Here is a 21804-nt window from a genome sequence, read left to right on the forward strand (position 1 = left end):
GGTGAAATATCTACCCTCTGGAGCCAAGACAGTGGCGATGTTGGTGAAGACGACGAGATTTTGAGGAGACTGATGATTCTGCTGCTGTGGTGGAGATGGGTTTGGCTTTTTGTCGCTGCAACGTTGGGAAAATGAAAGGGGGAGAGAGTGCATTTAAATGAAAGGACAGGGAGCTGCCACGTGAAAAGCTTTGTTGTCGGTGTCGGGCTGATTTTTAGGAGAATGTTTGGTGTCACCGATAGTTAAGTTGCTGTGTCATATTGTTTGAATAAGCTTCTTATAAGGTCCAGTGGTTAAAAAAAAGGTGAATCAAAATAGCTGACAGTTTCGCTGTCCATCCACACCCACCAAATATGGACACGGTGGGAATACCCAGAATACCCGGAGGCCGCAGACACAGCCTGGACCCAAGCTGGGGTCCGGATGGGTCTGTGCCGGGGTCGGTCGTCACTGGGTATTCACCATCCACACCCACCGCGTCTATACATGCGTTTCCAATGACATCACGCATAGTTCCGGCGGCCATTTTGAATACCGAACTAACTCATCGAAGAGGAAACAGAAAACCTTTCTCTGTGATTTTTACAGTTTGTCATGTCAACAGAGTCTCGTTAGCAGACGTTAGCATGCTACCGGTTAGCAACTGTCAACCATTGACAGTTTATTCAATCACATCTATGAACACTGAGGAACAGCTCAGCTCTGACCTCTGTCACAAGTTGTAGCAAAGGTTTGGAGTGCGGTTCAGGGCTTTCTCTTGGAGAGGTTGGAGGTGAGCTGTTGAAGCTAAATGCTAACCGGTAGAATGCTAGCATCTTAAATACTGACTCACTGGTTTCTTCACATAAATGTGCGTCTCTGGGTCGTGTTTTTACTGTTATTTTCTTGAGCAATGATTACGATAACATAAAAATGTCACTGTCAATCAGTTGTCTTTCATTTTCATAGTAGAGTAGAGATATTGTTACATGTGGTAGTACTATGTAATGCTTCTTCGGTATTCAAAATGGCCGCCTTAACAACAAAGGTCACATGACTGAAAGGCATGTATAGCTGGTGGGTGTGGTCACCACGGATAACCGCTCTGAGGAGGCAGTCTGGATGGACAGCGAAAATGTCAGCTCTTTTTTAAAGTAAGTCCAGTTGAAAAAATCCATTGATGAAATAACCTGGTTGTTCAGGATATTCAGCTGATCTCATTCTTTGGGCGTATAGTTTTGCGGAAACATGTTGAATTTTTACGCAAGGTTTACACACATTACGATGACAAGTCACGAATGCCACAAATCCACATTCGGGATCCTCGGTCACAAATGGAATTTCATTATTGGGTCGGGGCAGAGGCTTCACGCGCCGTCACAAACTGTTGCGACCTGACACCATGTGTTACGATAAATGGCTCCAATTAATATGCACGGCCACGGCCCGCATTGGGAATAGTCACGTCCTGTCAGGAATCTGCTCAGTTGTACCTATAAATCTCAATAAATAAAAAAGCAAAGCATCCTTCACTGAAGCCATATTGTTTCTATAATATTTAAACATTGAGACACTGTGACTGGTACAGGCCTTTGCTTCTGATTTGTCCATCCTCCAAGAACATCACGAATGTCCTGTGCATAGTTTTAATCAAATGTATTCTTGTGTGTTTTGCAGTGGCTCCTGGACTTTCCGCTTCACCCTCAAAGCCTCAATCGTGAGACGGACCAACGGGAATACCATCTGTTTTCCTTTCCACAACCTGCGGATATTTCCCCGTCACCTCTGGATTACCTTTGAGGATGCTTTAAAAAAAACAAAAAAAACACTTCTCTCCCCCTCTGTACGGGGCGTCCCGCGGAAGTCTCTCTTTCTTTTTCTCGCCCCAGTGGAATCTCTCATCAGTCCATTCGGATTACAGAGTGGGGACATGTTCCAGTTGCCATGCGCATCAGCACGTTGACCTGCCTGCCCGGCCCCGCCCCCCTGCTCTTTCTGGCGGCCCATCTCTTCTCGGGGCTCCTCCTGCTCCCCGGTCCCGAGTTGGTGGGGGGCGCCGGCTCCTCCCCCTCCGCGACGAGCCAGTCCTGTCCCACCCTGTGCACCTGCTCCAACCAGGCCAGCCGCGTCATCTGCACCCGGCAGACCCTGGACCAGGTGCCGGAGAGCATCTCAGTCAACACCAGATACCTCAACCTGCAGGAGAACTCCATACAGGTAAACGGGACGGGGCAACGGGGAATGTTTATGAGCCGCTTTAGGGGCGGCCGAGATGGGACAAAGCATATTACAGTTGGAGCCTATCCGTGTTGATTTTGACAATGAATTTCAATTTGGTCAGAGATGGTCAAGATTTAAAGAAGAACTAAGTAACTTGTTTACCTTAATAAATCCTTTTTGTAGTCCCTCTGGTGATGGGGGGTCTTTTATCTCCCCCTGGTGTCTCTGGCCAGAAAATCACCCTTGCAACTTCCCTGCTCCGGGTCGGAGTCACCAATACACACTAATGGAATCACTAAGAAGAAGCTAACAAGCTAACGGGATAAGCTAACTGTGGGCAGTATTTACAGCCAAGTTTGAGTGAAAAAAATTGTCTCCATTGTGTAATTGGGTTGTGGCACAATGTATAATGTCCTTTTCTGTCAACATAGTATTTACTCTCACGGACAGTTAATCAGTAAAGAAAAACGCAACATGCTACGACACCTGCAGTGGTGCTAATGGCCTCTAGAGGCATGAGTTACTTAGTTCTGCTTTAAGTGAAAATTACTTGTATGTTGACGCCACATAAACAGTTCAGATAACTATAGCATAAAGAACAAACCAAACTCTCGAACTCACTCCAAATCACTAAATCCATTGAAATCTTCATCCTCGGGGTCACTTCTGACAGTCGTCATGGCAACGACCTGGGAACGGAGGCATAACTGCACCGTTGACGAGACTCTCCCGGCAGCACGTTTTTCAAGCTTTCATTTGCGAACTCGTTCCTCGAGCTGTGGCCATCGAGCTTTTAGCCCGTGACTAGCTTTGTTTTGTTTTCTTCTCTAAGAGTAACCTCCGCTTCTTGCTCCCTCCAAACTTTCTTTCTGCTGCTCGATTAGCCTGCAGTGCCCTCTAGTGGCATGTGAAATTATATGTTTGAATACAAAAAATGTGCTTCATTAGACTGCGTCACATGTTTCTTAAAGCGCTACGTAAAGTCATTATTCATTCACTCCACACTCGATGGCAGTAAGTTACTATTGTAGCCACAGCCGCCCTGGGGCAGACTGACCATTTACCATGTGGCTGTAATATGCTGTTTATATCCTGATCTCTTATTATGTTAGCGTCCTCTGCTGGACACGTGTGGAACTCTTTCCTTTTTTAATTTAAGCTGCCTCCTAGTGGCTGGAGTCAGCATACTGGTAATTACTGGTAAACCCATAACTCCGCACAGGAATGGGCTAGAGACTTTTTTTTTACATACTCAGGAATTCATGCTCCTCAAAGGGCCACATTTTGTCCGCAAGATGGACTTCACCTCTTGGACTTCACATATTTTTGAGTTATTTTCAAAGGGCTTTTAAGTGTCCTGCCTGATTTACTGAGCTTTGAACCACAAAAAGGTGAAATTTAAATTTGTACTGATATTTTTACTCATGATTAGCTCTTTCAAAAACTAAATAAGATTCAAAATCCCCTCTGAAAATGTGTTTGTGAATCCTATTTCAACTAAATAAAACCATTTGTGTTTCACTGCTGAAAATATTGGCCATAAAAATGAACATAAAATGAACAGTGTTTCCCAACCAGGGGTAAACACTGTTCATTTGGCAGCCTTGGAATGACCTTAGATTTAAAACAAAGGTGAAACTGAGTAGAATTTCAATATTGATTTCGAAGAAAAGTTAGTTTTTGTCTTGACAGGGGTTAATAAAAAGCTTAAAAAAAAAAAAAGACGAGTCCACAGCCGAACACGCCGTCCTTTTACATTTATCATGCGGAATGTGATTTCTGATTGTTGTGGACAAATACGCTTCATCTTATGGAGCCGGGCCTTCGACTTGTTTTATACAGAGATCGATTCGTTTATTACGGCTCGAGGTGCCGCATCGACGCCACGGGACACGCGTTATAAAGCAGGCGCTGTGTCTCCATTAGCCTCTGTTTAATAGAAATAGATGGCTTTTGGTCACATGACTTTTTTACTGTTAAAGGCGCCATTTTGACCGTGAGACCCAGAGCTCTGATTCGAGGTCATGCTTCAACTGGATTTTGGCTGCAAACTCTGCAAAATAGTTAAAATTATAGCTTTTATATAGGCCACACTTGTCAAAAGCCGCAGGTGTCCACATGGTAACATATTTACACAGAAAGAGCAGTGAAACGCACCTGGTTTAAGAAATGAAAAATACTTCAGCCTAAACCAGAAAGGTCTTCATCTTCCTCCTGCACACTATCATCATCTTTCTCCGTGTAGTTTCCATGATGAGGTTGTGTTCATGTTCAAAACACAATCAACTAGGGATGTCCCATGCCGATATTCAGTATCGGTATCAGTAGCCGATCCAGGCATTTTGAGAGCATCGGATCAGATTTAATGACGGGATCGGGTCTGATACAAACGGCTGTAAACCTGCAGATCCACGACCTTAATGCCATCGCTAAGCTAGGCTACTGTTGCTAACCTGCTGTTAACCTCTTTTTAATTTAAAATTCAAGGCGAAATCCAAAACTTCTTGCATGTTTATAAAAAATATATAAAATGCCAACTGGTGAAACGACTGTCATATCAGTATCAGCCAGCATGAAGTGTCAAAATATCGAATTGGGCGGGAGCTCAAAAAAGTGGATTAGGACATCCCTACAATCAACCTAGCGTCTTTCTCAGAGCGTTATGGGGCTGATCTACCGCCTGGCGCAACAACAGCATTGCCCAAGACAAAGTTGGTATCTTGTGTACAAGCAACGGTGCACCAGTGGTTTCACCGGTCACCTGAGGGCGTCGCTTAGAGAAAACAGGGGTCGGCTAAGCCGCAGTGTGCTATAAAGTACTTTGAAGTACTGACTCTCTTACTTTTACTGTCCCACGTATAAATAAAGAAAACAGTTTACCTGCATCCATTCGTTCTTTAACATAACTTTGTATTACTTTGGATCTGTTTTTTTTGTACTTTTAGTTCATTTTTCAGTTTAATTACTTGTCTCAAGGTTTTGACTTGTTTTTTTTGTTTTTTTTGTTCTTTTTGGATAATCTTGGATCTTCTTATCTTGGAAGGATTTGGGGGTACTAAAGAGCAAGTTCGTATGGTCTGTGTGACTGTCTTGATGTGTGTTTTGTCCTGGCAGTATACTATACTGTACTATACTGTACTATACTGTAATTTGTGTTTTGTGTTTGTGAACCCCCTCAAAAACGAGATGGCACATCTCAAGGGGCACTCCCTTAATATTCTAAACTAAACTACAAACAGCACCAACTACAACAAAACCTTTCTCTTTCCTCTCCTCTTCTCTACATTAACATCGTGCACAGCCTTGTGTGTCTTATTAAGACAAACTACAAACTATTTCTCCCACTGTGAGTCAAACACTGTCCAGCAGCTCAGTATATATCGATACTCAGGCTTTAGCTCCAGTATTAAAGAGTTTGGGACAAACTCCACGCCGCAGGAACAAATCAAAACAGCAGCCCATGTGCCCTCCCACCCTCCACCCATAGTAGCTGGAAATATTCCAGTCTAGTACGGTCTGTAGGAGGTAAAGCTTGGGGAGGGCCCAGTGCTGTACATAACATCGCCATGGGAGCAGAAGGTTGCACAGAGCGCCCTCTATCTGTGCAAAAGGATAGTCTGCAGATCGGACCCTATAGATACAGACGGCATCTTGTCATAGAAGGGGGCGTGGCTTCACCGAGGGGAAAAATAGAATCTTTAGAGAAACACAATTTTTCACTCCTTTTAGCCATTTTCTGGTGGAATATGAACTCATTTATCACCCCTAAATAAAGTCAGGTGTATATTGGGTCCATATGGATATTTTCTCACAGCACATTGTTCAGTAGAAGTGAAAAAACGGCAGTTGTAGCTCGCGTTAGCTAACCGTTAGCATTAGCCCGATGCTAACATGTAGCATCAAGTTAGCATTCTCCGTTTTTTATGTATTTATGGGCTGTTGACCCACTTTGCTCCTCTCCATGTCTTTCTATCTTTATTCAGTATGAAACTATATTCATAATTCAGCACTTGTTAAAGTACTTTTTGAATAATTAGAGAAAGTTTAGATTTTTCTCAATTGTTTTCCCTCTTAGCTGTTTTCAAACATGACCATATATGGGCGATTCCAGAGACGCCGTCTGTATCTATGTCTTCCACCTAGAGGCCGCTTCCCTAGAGGCCGTTATGCCATAAAAATCTATAGATATAGATTAGCCACAGGGTTCAGAGCGTGTGAAAAGTATCAGCTTACAGTCTGGAAATTCCGATAGCTGTTTCAGTCCCTAACCTGCGCGCTGTCGCCTTGAGGCATCGACGGCGTAATTGTTTGGGCAGTTTGCGATTCTGTTAATGTGTATTTTCAATGGGAAGCACTTCGCTTTGCATTAGACCTCACTTACGGAGACAGCTTTTTTTTCTTTTTAGGAACTTTTAGGGGCGAAAAAGAGCGGCGATGAGGGCCGTAAAGGCACTTAAAGCCACCGCTACAACCGAGGGGATATTTTATGCACAAAAAGTGTGGCATTTTTCAGCGCGCGCTTCTGTTTTCCGCATGCATTAACGATTCGTCTGCAGTCCCCCGGCGCCGTTTCGCGGGCTTACCTCTGAAAGGGAGCATCATTTAGAGCCCCCGGACCGTCGATAGCAGCGCTGCACGCAGAGCGGCCCCGGCCCGTGCGCCGAAAACAAGCCGCGTTCGTTTTACTGTAAGCGTTTTAAAGTAATTGGATCTTTCCCTGGTGATGCTGACAGCGCTTTGTTCTTCGGCCATTTCTCATATCGGTTTTCCGTGCGTCTAATGGAGGAGCCGTGGTTTCCTTAAACGCGGTTAGATCGGCCCGGATTTGTGTCAAAAGCAGCGTCCTCGTCGTGCCCTCGGAGGGAACTTCTGATTAAGAGCGGTGACGTGCTGTTCGCGGGGCAGAAATAGGACAGCGAGGCGTACACCCCCCCCTCCCAAAAATGTGTTTAAAATAGACGTGGTCTAAATTTAGCCCTCGTCGTTTTCACTGGGACGCGGATTCTACACAGACGCAGCGTGTTTACGTAATGTTGTGGAGCGCACGCTGACCTCGGAGCCAGAAGACCCGGGTTTAATTCCCAGACTGTGAGGGGTTTTCTCTTTGTGTTACGCTGGATTACAGGGGAAGAGATTTTTGTGTCAGGGTCGCCTTTGTCAGTGACGGTGCATTCACTGGCGGTGCAATTTTGCAACATGAAACAAACTAAATAATGAGTCTCTTACCCCCCTCTTGCCCCCCGCCTTTCTCCAGGTTGGCTTTACCCAAGTCTTAAAGCTTCTTGAGTGGAGCTTCCAGCCAGTGTTGGGGAGAATACTTTGGAATTGTATTTAGTTACTGAATACTGATTACTGGAACTCACTTACCATTAAACTAGGGGTGGGACTTCAACGCGTTAATTTAGATTAATTCTATACAAAGACTTTAAAGGGAGTATACAGAGTTTAAAAATGTTAAAATTATGTATTTTCCTCCCCCTACATGTTCCAACAATGTCCTAGTGTGTAGAATTAGCTTAATATAGAAGCTGCAGTTACACGTATGACCTGAGGTGGCAGTAGTCAGTATAAATTGGCCAACTTGCATTTAGTCCCTTTAATGTGTTAATTCATTTAACACAATTGATCGTATTTCCCCCGATTTGCCCCAAGTCGGAACTCCCGGGCCAGAACCTTTCTATTTGCGTGTTTCTGGTACACCCGTATATCTGACGCAGATCCGCCCACAACAGCGACGGACGGAGACGCTTCACTCGGCCCGTTGTTTTAAAAAACATCCTGATGGGACGATAGACAGTTGTACAAAAAAGAGTTCTCCTTCCACCGTCTAAAATATCATCTCAATGTAGAACATGTTGGGCAAACACAGAGACGTCCTCGATGCTAATGTTAGCGTTCAGCTAACAGCTGAACCACGGGCTTCTGAGCCAAAGTAACCCTAACCCTTGTCAGTATAAGAAATGGCACTTTGATTTCTGTTTACAGCATTTGTTAAACACTTAAAGGCGCTATTTTATGCCCCCTTTTGCTGTATTTATTTGTTACATTTATATAAATGTGGCATTATTATTACTGTTTAATGAACTCTACAAGTTACATGAGTGATCAGTTCCTTAAAACACTTTAAAGTATTCCCTTGATATTTGGAAAGTAACTGCATTCTAAGGTAACATTAAATACTCTCAAATGAAAGTGTAACTTTACCAGAAAACAGTTACTCAAGATGAGTATTCTAAATACAAATATTTAGTTACTTCCCAACACAGCTTACAGCCATATTGGCCGGAGTAACACCTCTTTTGAAAACTACAACATTTATCTAAACGGATCAATTTCTTTGCGTTGTTGCCGTGACTTTGGCTTTTCTTTTATCATCACTCGTCTCTTGTAGCTCTTTGGTAACTTTATTTTTGTCATCTTTCGATCGCCTTTTTGTCACTTTATTACTACATTGTTGTGGTGTTTTTGTCAGTTTTTCATCACTTTTTTTTCAAGGAGCATTTAGATTTGGGTCACGCCTTCTAGGGAAAATGTGGGGGTTAAAAGATATACAAGATATAGAATATAGCAGTTGTTTTCAAGTCAGGACCCGCCATCACCCAGTGTCTGTATGAGTGGTCAGCATGGCGCCTTTACTTTCCATCACAGTGGTCTCTAAGACGCTCCAGGATCAAAGGTTTTCACTGCTGACGGACCCTCTCACCAGAAAACCTACAAAACAAATGACCATGGAGTGTTGTAGAGACCACTATGAAAGTAAACTCATACAGCCACTGGGTCACTACAAGGTCAGATACGCACAAATATAAACTTTTTTTTCTCATAAAATGTTGCATAATGCAGTTAAATTGTATTACATATTCCTTCCATACCCACTATTTGGAGCAGACAGAAACTGGCTCGGCTGGTAAATTGTTGTCCTGACAAACACCAGCGTGACTGGTGGATTTCCAGGTGTGAATAACCATGTAGTGCAAACGGCAGGTTACAGTTTATTTAGTGTTCATGAGTCTGATGGCAGAGGGGAAAAGCTGTTCATGCGGCGGGAGGTTCGTGGCCTCCTGCCAGAGGGGAGAGGGTCAAACAGTTTGTGTCCAGGGTGAGAAGGGTCATCTGTGATCCGACCTGCTCGCCCCCGGGTCCCGGAGACGTACAGGTCCTGGAGAGACGCGAGCCCAAAGCCAAAGATCTCATTATTTACTTAATGAGATCAAACGAAGGCTCACTAAAGATTATTTTACTTGACTGAAGATATTCCAACTTGAGAAAGATGCTGTATTACCATTAATTTCAATACTTTTTTGTTCTGAACGTAAAATAAAGCACATAATAGATATTTCATGTACACAGCAACACCAGCAATAACTAAGGAGACTATCATTTTGAGCTTTGAAGGTGCATTATGCAACTTTTTATGTGGCAAACAGGTTGATGTTTGTGCGCATTTGACCTTGTAAACCAGTGTCTGTATGAGTGGTCCTCATGGAGTCTTTACTCTACATCACAGTGGCCTCTATGCTCCAGGATCAATTGTGTGGAAGGTTTTCACTGCTGATGGGCCCTCGCACTAGAAAAACCCTGTGTGTCTCGCGTTGCAGAGACTACTGTGAGAGTAAAGGCACCATGCTGACCACTCATACAACCGCTGAGTCACTACAAGGTCAAATAATATGCACAAATATCAACTTTTTATTCACTTTAAAAGTTGCATAATACACCTTTAAAAATATTTACAACGTTCCCAGGTCAAAAACATATCTGAAAAAGAATTGGTTTCCCTTTATTGGTGTTGCTTTATTTTACACTACCTTGATACATTGTACCTGACTCAATTTAGTGCAACGTAATGTGCTCTCCAACAATGTGTAATAACTCATACCTATGCAGTATATTCACAATGGAATAACTTGTATTAGTACTTTGGAGGTACATAATGTTAAAAGACATGCGATTCTTAGGTCCAAAATACTAATACACATTATTCCATTGTGTATATAAGATAAGGATAAAATCCTCACAATTGTGTCATTTTAAAACCCAATTTTTTTAATTTTTAAAGCCCACTATCCAACATTATATCATTTGTGAGCCGCTTTGCTGAAGCTGTAAACCGCGCCGTGAGTCAAAACTGAATGTTATTCCCACAGCTTCCAGTAGGGGGAGCCTCTGGTAAAGTCTTCACCAGCCCTATAGTTCACTGCTACTTCTTTTATACTTACAGAGACATTATTTCAAATTATAAAATGCAAAACAAAATCAAAGCCAATGCACCAAAGTAATGTTTCTAAGTCTATTTTTAAGCCCCATAAGCCGACTTTAAATGAAGAATCACCGGGTCGCAGCCTAAAGGCCCCGTGACCTTCTGCAAACTCACATCCGTTTATATAAAGAGCTACGGGAGCCTGTAAGAGACAAAATAAAAATATCTGCTGCCTCTTCTGATTAACTTTGTGTATCCTCCCGCTGCCGCACTTGAAATAATTGAAAATCTAAAAATGTTTTAGCACCTGAAGGCATCCTACTTTTCTTTGACTATACTTCCTCCCCTTTTCTCTGTGTAAAGCCTTAACCGTCTTTCTCGCTCTCGCTTAGATATGCACGAGGCTCATTCTGAGATTTAGGGCCCCTTTCAGCTGCACTCCAGGCTGAGGTTGCATTTGGACTCATAAATATGAAGTGTGCGTCGTCCATATAGACCTCTGTACGAACGGGACTCGCGTCTGTCAGGCCACTGGAGGGATATCATTCTGTCTTAAAGAATCGTCAGGGGCTGGTAGAGTACCCGACATATTCACTGAAGAGAAACACTACTTCACAATACTTTTATTGAAATAGAAGTATAATGCAGTGACCCGAATAATAGCTGAAGTAAGAGCTATTCTTTCACTGCCAAAGAAAAAATAAACGATGAAGAACAAGGCATGTGAAACAAACTGTTTTATGTCGACATGAAGCTTTTGCCACTTATGGATTTACTCACAGTAGAGCAAGTAACTAAGTAGCTTGTTTACCTTAATAAACCCTTTCCTGGCGGCAATACAAGTGTTAATAGGATGATTGGGGGGTCTTTCATCTCCCCCTGGTGTCTCTGGCCAGAAAACCACCCTTGCGGCGTTCTCTGCACCGGGTCGGAGGCACAATACACACTAATAGAATCATGAAGAAGAAGCTAACAGGCTAACGGGCAAAGCTAACTGCGGGCTAGCACCATTTTAGCAGTGTTTACCATAGATACCATATAGTAAAGGCTTGATGTCTTAAGCAAGAGACACTTCCTGCATAACTGGCGGCCATCTTGCCACAGGGAAGCTTTCTGGCGAGCTCAAGTAAGTGAGTGATCAGCACGAACACAAATCTCCTCTTAATCTCCTCTTATCTCGCTGAAATCTTGACGGATTTATTAACAGTTTGGTTTCTTACGAACGTTATTAACAGGACTATAATTCTGAATGCTGGAACATGCTGATTATGTTCATGTTCATATGTATGCAGTATCATAACTACAAAATCGGTAGAAAATTGAGCAAGTTATGGTTATTTAAAAAGTACATGCACCATAAAGCACAATGTTTCGAGTGAGCGAGCTCCCTGTGGCAAGATGGCCGCCGTGTGTGGACGTCGACCTCCATTGGCCAGCAGCGAGACATCTAGCCTTTAATATATGATATCAATGGTGTTTACAGCCAAGTTTTAGTGAAAAAATGTATCTCCATTGTGTAAAGTTGTGGCACAATGTACAATAGCCCTCTCTCCCTTTGTCTTTTCTGTCAGCGTCGTATTTACCCTCACAGACAACTAATGAGTAAAAAGAAAACGCAACATGCTACAACACATGCAGTGGCGCTGATGGCCTCTAGGGGCACAAGTTGCTTAGTTCTGCTTTAAGTAAAATAGCAAATTGCTGTAGTTGGTCAGGTCTAGGTTAAGCTTTGTGCCGAAAGAATGAGATCAGCTGACGACTACAACGTCCTGAAAGACCAAGTAACTCCGTCAATTTCTTCTTCTCTGATGGCACGGGCGTGTTTGGGACTCTCATATTATTACTCAAGTAGAAGTAAAACAAGTAATGTATTTGAAAACTGCTCTAAAAGTTACAAAAGTACCTGCAATTGAGCACTACTTGCACTTAGTCTTACTTAGCACTTGCACTTAGTCCTACAACGAGAAATAATAACACATTCAAACAAAGTATTTAGGTCAGAGCAGTATATGATCCGTATATGAAGCACCCGTACTCCTCAGCCTCTCCATCTTCTCCTCTTCACCGCCACATATGACATTACCCTCTCCTTTCTTCAAGCACCAAAAGTTTATCAATAAACTATTCCACTCATTTGTCTTTCCTGGCCTTTGCGTGACACCATAAAGAGTGAAGTGACTTTTAAATAAAACATTTTCATTGCATAAATCAACACAAATCTCCACATTTACCAGTAAATGCATAATTTAGACGTCGCCTATAAACTAGTGCGTGGTCCGCGGCGCGTGTAAATAATGGGCGGTGATGATGTAGTGGCTCTCGGTCCACAGCTGGTCCCTGCAGCCTCCTCCTCTAATATATACTGCATTCTGCTTAAGAGGGAAAACATCAACATAATAAATTATTATGGAGCGAAATGTGGAGGGAGTTGTTTCTGCAAGTTTAAAAACACAAGCAAAAACTACTGCTGTGTGTACGGATTATTCGTCTCCGGTTACAGTAGCAGCGCTTTTGTGGCGTATTCTTGTATCATGGCTCCCGCTCGTGCAGACTGTTACTGTGTCCTTGAGCAAGACATCATGTGTGTTCGTCAGGGAGTGGTTTGTGGGGGCGATGGTGCTGTTTAGAAGCCTCATCAGGGGGATATACGTACTATGAACCTAGTTGAACTGAACCTGGATTAGTTCCTGTCACCCGGGTTGACAAAGAAAGACATGGAGCTTTTGGAAAAGTTGTACTACAAAGCGCGGTATCAGTCGGTTAAAGCAGTACTAAGTAACCTTTGCCCCTAGAGGCCATAAGCGCAACTGCAGGTGTCATAGCATGTTGCGGTTTTTTTAACTTATTAATTGTCTTGGAGAGTAAATACTACGCTGACAGAAAAGACGAAGGGACAGAGGGATATTGTACATCTAATTACACAATGGACATATTTTTTTTCACTCAAACTTGGCTGTAAATACTGTCTAAAGTGACGCTAGCCCGCAGTTAGCTTTGCCCGTTAGCATGTTAGCTTCTTCTTCGTGATTCTCTTAGTGTGTATTGGTGGCTCCGGTCCGATGGCAGTCAAGTTGCAAGCATGGTTTTCTGGCCAGAGACACCAGGGGGAGATGAAAGACCCTCCAATCATCCCATAAACACTTGTATCACCCCCAGAGGGACTACGGAAAGGATTTATTAAGGTAAACACGTTACTTAGCACTGCTTTAAAGGGTTATTTCAGGATTTTTGACATAGGGCCTCACATCCTTTTTTTTGTGATACATTTTTTTTTATTGAAGTGTTACATTGCATTGGCATTTTGCACTTTTTTGCATGCGTTACACTTTCATTTTATACCCTTTTTGTCACCCACATCCCCATTTCCCTTATGATGGGCAGAGCAACTCAAATTTGCGTAAAAAGCAGTCCCCAAAAATGAAAAATTAGATAAATAACAAAAAATAAAATAAAACAAAAAATAAATCCTGTCCAGGTTAACATATATAAGTGAAGTAAAATGTACAGTTGAGCAATACAAGGTGCAAATTTCCTCCGTCAAAGACATCCAGAGGAATAGCAGTATACATATGGCTATGTACAATACATCAATCAATTCACATAGTACATATCATTATGTAATAAAAAATATGTTCATTATAACACTGTAGTTTATATCTTGAAATCTAAACCAGTTTGGATGTATTTAATAAATTGGACCAGCATGAGATATTTTCAGTTTTTGCTCCATGCATTCGAGCGGCAGAGAGCTCCAACTGAATGATATCTCTGTAGGACCGGAGCCATTCCCTCACAGTCAGAGGCTGCACTGTCTTCCATCGGCAAACTACCATCTTTTGAGCAGCAGTAAGACCACCTAATAAAATTCTGCGATTATTAATCGTCAGATTTAAGTTGGAAGTATCACCTAACAAGAGAAGGCCTCACATCCTAGTGCTCCAGAGTGTTGTTAATTTCTGGAGATTTATATATTTTTAAAGTCATGCAGTCCTTATATTTGAAGACTGCATGAAATATAAGGACTTTATTTCATGCAGTCTTGTTTGGCGCAAGCCTAGCAAGGCAAGCAAGGCACTAGGCTTTTGAATGAGAGGCGAACCGTTCTACACTTCAGGGTACAGAAGATGACGCAAGAACATATGTAGAAGATGGACAACTCCTGTACAACTGAGAGCCTACAGAGACGTTTTTTTTTCATTAGTCGCTTTTACAGACTAAAATAAATCCTCTTTTTCCAAGTAATGTTGTATTTCTATGAAAAAAAGTATCTGTTTTACAAGTTAAAGCAATACTAAGTAACTCGTTTACCTTACTAAATCCTTTCCGTAGTCCCTCTGGGGGTAATACAAGTGTTAATGGGATGATTGGAGGGTCTTTCATCTCCCCCTGGTGTCTCTGGCCAAAAACCACAATTGCAACTTCCCCGCCACCGGGTCAGTGCCACCAATACACACTAAAGGAATCACAAAGACGAAGCTAACAGGCTAACGGGCAAAGCTAACTGCGGGCTAGCGCCACTTAAACAGTGTTTAAAGCCAAGTTTGAGTGAAAAAAATGATCTCCATTGTGTAATTGAATGCACAATATCCCTCTCTCCCTTTGTCTTTTCTGTCAGCGTAGTATTTATTCTCACAGACAATAATGAGTAAAAAATACTCATTAAACTTGCTACGACACCTGCAGTGGCGTTTATGGCCTCTAGCGGCATGAGCTACTTAGTACTGCTTTAAAAGTGTATTTTTCTAAAGCTTTTATTCACAGATAATAGTGTAGACATAACATCCTTGAACAGCCAGAGAATAAAAGAGGGTCTATAGTATTGAAGCACTTCACTGTGGGGGAGCGAAGCCTGAAACAACCGCAGAGGAGACCATGTTCCTCGGTTTTATAAGCGCCACAAGCTGGAGCTGCTGATTTAACTAATTTGAACTTTTTACTGTGAAACATCTGTCATTAAACATGTCACAAGTCACTGCCCCTCAGAAAACCCACTTTTCTGACTTAACCTCAATACACACAATACAGATTCATTAAAACAAATTATTTTAGTCTGGAACTAAATTATTATCTATATATTTATTGGGTTACTGAAATTACCCTTCGTGCCAATTCCCTTTCCACAGACCTGCCCAAATTAACTCTAATCTTTGGACATTAAAGTGTAATATTCTGGTGAAAGCAGCTGTTCGGAGCCAGGAGAGGCATAAAAACATAAGTATGCAGGACTGGGACTGGTTTTACTGCATAATGAGCCTAAATACTAAATGACTACAATTAGAGAAGCCGCGTGAACCATCTGACCAAAGCTCGGTTTAAGAGCTTTGAAATTAATAATTCATCTTTATGCTTTGTTTATTTTAACACACTTTTCCCAATTTTTAAGGCCCTGAATAATTGAAAGGTGGAGTTTTTAGCTGTTCAGCACATATTTGGAGTTTAGTTTACTTAACGTGCACAGTAGCTATGGCAGTTTAGAGAAAAGTAGATCAACCCAAGACATGTACAGTAGAGCTGAAAATGTTTCTCAGATTACAGAGTCCAGCAGCTTTTCTTAAACAAATGAATATTGTATGATAAAGAAAACACTTGAGGTTTCCTTTAACAAAAGATAAAAGGCATTAGTGTCTAGGTGTAAAAGCATAACTTTGACGAGAGACCTACTTGGGACGGTCTAAGGGCCATATGTGAGCTCTGGGGGAACAAGATTCGGAAATGAGTCTCCAAACACTGCTCTCTTCCGGATGAATGAATGTTCTTTCGAAAGTAGACAACGCATTTCTACAAGTGACATTTAAGCCTGTTTGGTTGAAAATAGAGGTTAGAGGTGTTGCTTTTCACCAGGACGGGTGTGGGTTTTGAGGAGTTTGCACGATGGTACAGTGGTTAGCGCTCACGCTTCACAGGTAGAAGGTCCCGGGTTCCATCCCCATCGTCTCCCTGTATCTGCACAGGTTTTCCCAAGGGATTGTTGTATTCTCCATATTGGTCGATTCGATTTTTTGGTTGTTGTTGTCTTAATGATTAAAACAATAACAGTGGCCTTTTCCTGGACTAGCAAGTCTGTAGATGCTGTGGCCGGACTGGAATCTGCAGCTAACTCTGTCCTGCTGACTCAAAGACAAGCTCCGCACTTCTAGCCTCACAGTACACAACATCTGAACGCACACATTTGCAAAAAAGTGAGAATGTTTGAAGAGCGTCAGAAGCAGACAATGAGCGCTGAGCTTCACAAGGTAACGACCGTGCAAACAACTTAAAGGGATATTTCAGGATTTTTGTCATAGGGCCTCATTTCCCTGTTATCCAGAGTGTTGTTGATTTCTGGAGATTTTTTAAAAATGTTTTATTTCTATTCATGCAGTCCTTATATTTGAAGAGTTTAGTGGTGCTAGGCTAGTGCTAGGCTAGCGCATGTCTATGGTAACTAGTAGCCTGCATTAAAAACAGTCTGACCCAAGCACACAGTGCACCTGAGGCAAATCACTTATAACACCAGACTACCCATATAAATGTCTGTGTTGACTGAACAATTTTTGAAATATAACCATTTTGCATTTGAAAGAACTTATATTTGAGCAGCATCAGCTTCCTGGTTGTAAGCTATGCAGCGGCGGAGTGATCCTACAGTAGTTTGTTTACCTGCGGCCGGCTTTACTACACGTGGAATTCACAACGTTTGGAGGACGACCCCATGATTTTGAAGAGGTTTTGAATGCAGGCTACTAGCTACCATAGACATGCACTGACCTAGCACCACTACACTCTTCAAATATAAGGACTGCATGAATTTAAAAATATATATACATCACTCTGGATAACTAGGAAATGAGGCCCTAGGTCAAAAATCCTGAAATATCCCTTTAATATGTAAGAAATACTAGAAAGCAGCGCATTTATTTATTTAAGTATAAAAGACAATCAAATTTACAATTTACTGTCAGAAGTCCAGCTAATCCACTCATCTTTCAGTTGCAGCCTCAAAACTATTCCACATGTTCCAATTACAGCGATTGATAGATTTCCCCTTCGACCGATGAAAAGTTGGTCCACATGCACACACACTGGTCCTCTGACGGCTCCTCACGTGTTACTGTTTTGCCCATTAGACGAATTACCGTGACTTTGTAGCTGATTTTACTCTTAAATTCACCAGATCCTCTTGCTGTGGCATAAGCCATCCTGTTTTTGAGACCCTGGGCTTGACCTGGCAGGCGCTGCAGCATTGCGGCGTCTGTAATTTTTTTCCAGAATGCGACAGGGTTGACCAATTGTCCTGTCTATTAAAATGCACCAAGCGATTATTGAGATCAACCTTTATTAAAATCGTAATCAGATAAAAATTTGCCCTAGTTTTCTTTATGCGTGTATGTCAGAGTGCTTCCACCCCCAGGGCAGCTGCTGCTACTAGGGTCACTTACCAACACCAATGGCGTGAATGTAAAATTGTCTTATGTAAAGCACTTTGTGACCATGTCAGGTAAAGGCGCTATACAAATAAAGTCCTTTCCTGTATTCTCTGAGTTCTTTGGTTACCATTGGCTGTAAGAAAGAACAAAACTAAAAAACTGTCATTCAAATCTACCCTTTGGTTTCTAGTGCTTTGATCTCATTTACTGTGCTCTTGTGTACAAATACTGCCTTCATTCGATATGTATTTTTGGCGTTTGACAACCTCTCCATCCTCTCTGTGTCTCCCTCTAGGTGATCAAGTCGGACACGTTCAAACACCTGCGCCACCTGGAGATCCTTCAGCTGTCCAAGAACCAGATCCGTCAGATCGAAGTGGGCGCGTTCAATGGCCTCCCCAACCTCAACACGCTGGAGCTGTTCGACAACCGGCTCACCCTGGTGCCCTCCCACGCCTTCGAGTACCTCAGCAAACTCCGCGAGCTCTGGCTGCGCAACAACCCCATCGAGACACTGCCCGCACACGCATTTCACCGCGTGCCCTCCCTGCGCAGACTGGACTTGGGCGAACTCAAAAAACTGGCGTTCATTTCCGACGCCGCGTTCGTTGGTCTGGTCAACCTGCGCTACCTGAATCTCGGCATGTGCGGCCTGAAAGACATTCCCAAACTGACCGCTCTCGTGAGATTGGAGGAGTTGGAGCTTTCCGGGAACCGCCTGGAGATCATCCGTCCCGGCTCGTTCCAAGGGTTGGTCTCTTTGCGTAAGCTGTGGCTGATGCACTCGCAGGTCTCCGTCATCGAACGCAACGCTTTCGACGATCTGAAGAGCCTGGAAGAGCTCAATCTGTCCCATAACTCCTTGCACTCGTTGCCCCACGACCTTTTCACGCCGCTTCACCAGCTCGAGCGGGTGCACCTCAATCACAACCCGTGGGTGTGCAACTGCGACATCCTTTGGCTCAGCTGGTGGCTGAAAGAAGCCGTGCCTAGCAACACGACCTGTTGCGCCCGATGCCACGCCCCGCCGTTTCTGAAAGGGAAGTACATCGGAGAGCTGGACCAGAGCCACTTCACGTGCTACGCTCCCGTCATCGTGGAACCGCCGACCGATCTCAACGTCACGGAAGGCATGGCGGCGGAGCTTAAATGCCGAACAAGCACCTCGACAACTTCTGTCAACTGGATCACGCCAAACGGGACCCTAATGACGCACGGCTCTTATCGGGTCCGAATATCGGTCCTGCACGATGGCACCCTCAACTTCACGAATGTTACCTTACGTGATACCGGACAGTACACCTGCATGGTCACCAACGCGGCCGGCAACACCACGGCGACGGCAGTCCTCAACGTCACCGCAGCAGATGCAAGCGTCAACTACACTTACTTCACCACGGTTACTGTTGAAACCGTGGAGACCAACGGAGAGGAGGAGCCCGCGCTTGTGGTTATCAATGAAACATTCATTCGGGTCCATCCTGGCCCGACTCCTGGTACTCTCATCCCGGATGGTATCCCGACTACCGTTTCCTCGATCATCAGTTGGTCTCCCAAAACCACGCGTCCCACCTTCACGGTCCCGATAACGGAACCGGGGTACTCCGGCTTGGATGACGTCATGAAGACCACGAAGATTATCATCGGATGCTTCGTGGCGATCACCTTCATGGCGGCGGTCATGCTAGTGGTCTTCTACAAGTTGAGGAAACAGCATCAGCTACACAAGCACCACGGTCCGGCGAGAGCGATCGAAATCATCAACGTGGAGGACGAGTTAGGCGGCGGGGTTAGCGGAAGGGGCAGCGGCATTTCCGGAGGATCGACCATATCGCAAAGCGGCAGCAGCGGGATAGGCGGAGGGCAGAGTCTGAGGCTGCACCACCCGGAAATCGTCAACCTACCAAACCTGGCCCGATCGGAGCACATGAACCACTACTACAAAACGCACCATTTCAACAATAACATGATGGGCCTCGGGATGGGTTCCGGCCTGAATAATAATAACAATCCATCCCTGTGTTCCCAAGCGCAGACCATATCCTGCACCCAAATCCCCACCTCGATGGGAGGAGGGATGTCCACCTGCGGGACCCTTCCCACCCCGGTCCCGTTGCCTCAACTGGGCCTGCACAGCTCGCTGAAAGGCCTCATGGGCAAAGGCCAAAACGAGCCACTCCTTTTCAAAAGCGGTTCGAAAGAAAACGTGCAAGAGACTCAAATCTAAAAAAAAATAAAAGGGAATTTGAAAAGTTTCGGGAAGCGGATGATGATTGTTGCCTACTGTCGTTGAAATAGATTGTACTTTTTTCCCCGTCACCAAATCGACGATGGGAACAAGTGGCTCGGAAGAGGGAGGAACACAGTACAATATCAATGGATGGCATCGCAGCTTGGATATTATGTAAACGCCACAATCATTCAGTTACATGTACAATCTGTTGCAATCACTGTTCTGCCAAAGTCGGATGAAAAACCGAGCCAATTTTTGTCATCTGTGGCCACAATAAAATGGAAAAAGCAATGAGCGACGCAATCTGAATTACAATATATCCACTCGGCGTGTATATATACGTGGAGAGAGAGACTTTAACAGCCTATCGCTTAGCTGTGACGGATTTGGCAGCGGCGACGAATAACAAATGATGCTTTTTGGGAGCCTATTGGGAAAGCATTTCTAACCTGGATTAATATTTCCATAGAAACACGGGACAACAAATCATTTTTTCAAACCTTTTTCACCCATTTTGTGGCTACCGTCTCTTTTGAAGGAAAGTGCAATGGACAAAGGAGAGCTATATTGTGACAAAGGACATAAAGTACATATTATATATACCGTAAATATATTTTCACTCAAAGAAGTAAATTATAAAACAGAAAAAAAAAATCTTTATTGAGCTTTGGGGACACTTAAAGAATATATATATAAAAAAAGAGAGATTATTGTGGTGGCCCGCCTTTGCGATTTTTCAAGATGGCCGCTCTGACTGTGCTGCTAAAGACATACAGTATTTTCGTGGAATTGCGGAGCTAAGCTGTAACAAAAAATACGGGATATATACATGTATACGTACGGGAGTGAGAGTATTTTGTTCTATTTTGTAGCCATGCAAAATGTTTTTCGTCTGCTGTGGACAAGGAAAGAAATGCAATTGCGGATTGTGAAATGCTTGAAACAGGATGTTGCTCTGCTAGCGTTGATGATAGCACGTGTGAAGCTAACAGCGCTACAGGGGGCTGGCCGTCAAATCAAATCTGAAACCCGGAGAGCGCGGCAAAGCTCCAGTATCGCTATTAGCGTTAGCATAGCTGCTATTGTGAACACTAGTGCCTGTGAATGACTGGAAAAGCCTCTTTCCACTGTTTTGGAGACGGATTTATAGGATCTCGCCGTTACAGCAATGGACCTCGTCGGGCTAAAGGATGCTATCGAAACTCCACACACATCAAAAAGGGAAATAAAATTCAAAATGGCTTCCTCTGTCCTCATCGTCCTGAAATTTGGGTTCAGAAGAAAAACTTTTTTGACTGCTCATTGACAGAGGATTATTTCACAACTGTATTTCCGTGTTTTTTCGTGTGCGCCTCGGCTGCGGGGAGGAAGTAAAGACATTGCCGTTTTGACAAAAGGTAAGCTGAGTTTGTTTTCAGAGAGAGACTCAAAGTGCAGTATAAGTGAATATTTTTTATTCTAAAGACGAGTTAATGAAAAAAATATAGAAACTTATAGATCACTTTTGAAGAAAAAAAAATAAAACTACTCTAAGTGTGTTTTTATTTTCCATTTTGGGTTTTTATCTAGTTTTGATTTTTTTTTCCACTTTTATTTTGCAAATCAAGTGTTACCTTTATTGTAATTGTTATTGTTACTCTGATTAGCTGATTACACTGGTTATCATATGAGAGATGTTCTGTTAGCAGAGGTCACTTTGAACATTAAAAAACCTGGCACATAAAATGGCAGTGGAAATCTGTGGAAAAAAACTTCATGACTCCAGT

At 43.2% G+C, this 21804-nt stretch overlaps 1 protein-coding gene across 1 annotated transcript in view; it reads left to right on the plus strand.

Moving 5' to 3' along the window:
• lrrc4ba (leucine rich repeat containing 4Ba) overlaps positions 1–20044 on the plus strand; it is a 117725-nt gene extending 97681 nt beyond the window's left edge. Inside the window, exons 2-3 of the mRNA XM_079564427.1 lie at positions 1657–2196; positions 18101–20044. Of these exons, the coding sequence (XP_079420553.1) occupies positions 1924–2196; positions 18101–20032 (2205 nt within the window). The 5' untranslated portion in view covers positions 1657–1923 and the 3' untranslated portion in view covers positions 20033–20044. The remainder of the gene's footprint in view (positions 1–1656; positions 2197–18100) is intronic.
• Positions 20045–21804: the final 1760 nt, after the last annotated feature.

The sequence above is a fragment of the Gobius niger genome (assembly GCF_951799975.1).
Source record: "Gobius niger genome assembly, chromosome: 10".
In the NCBI taxonomy this organism is placed as follows: Eukaryota; Metazoa; Chordata; class Actinopteri; order Gobiiformes; family Gobiidae; genus Gobius; species Gobius niger.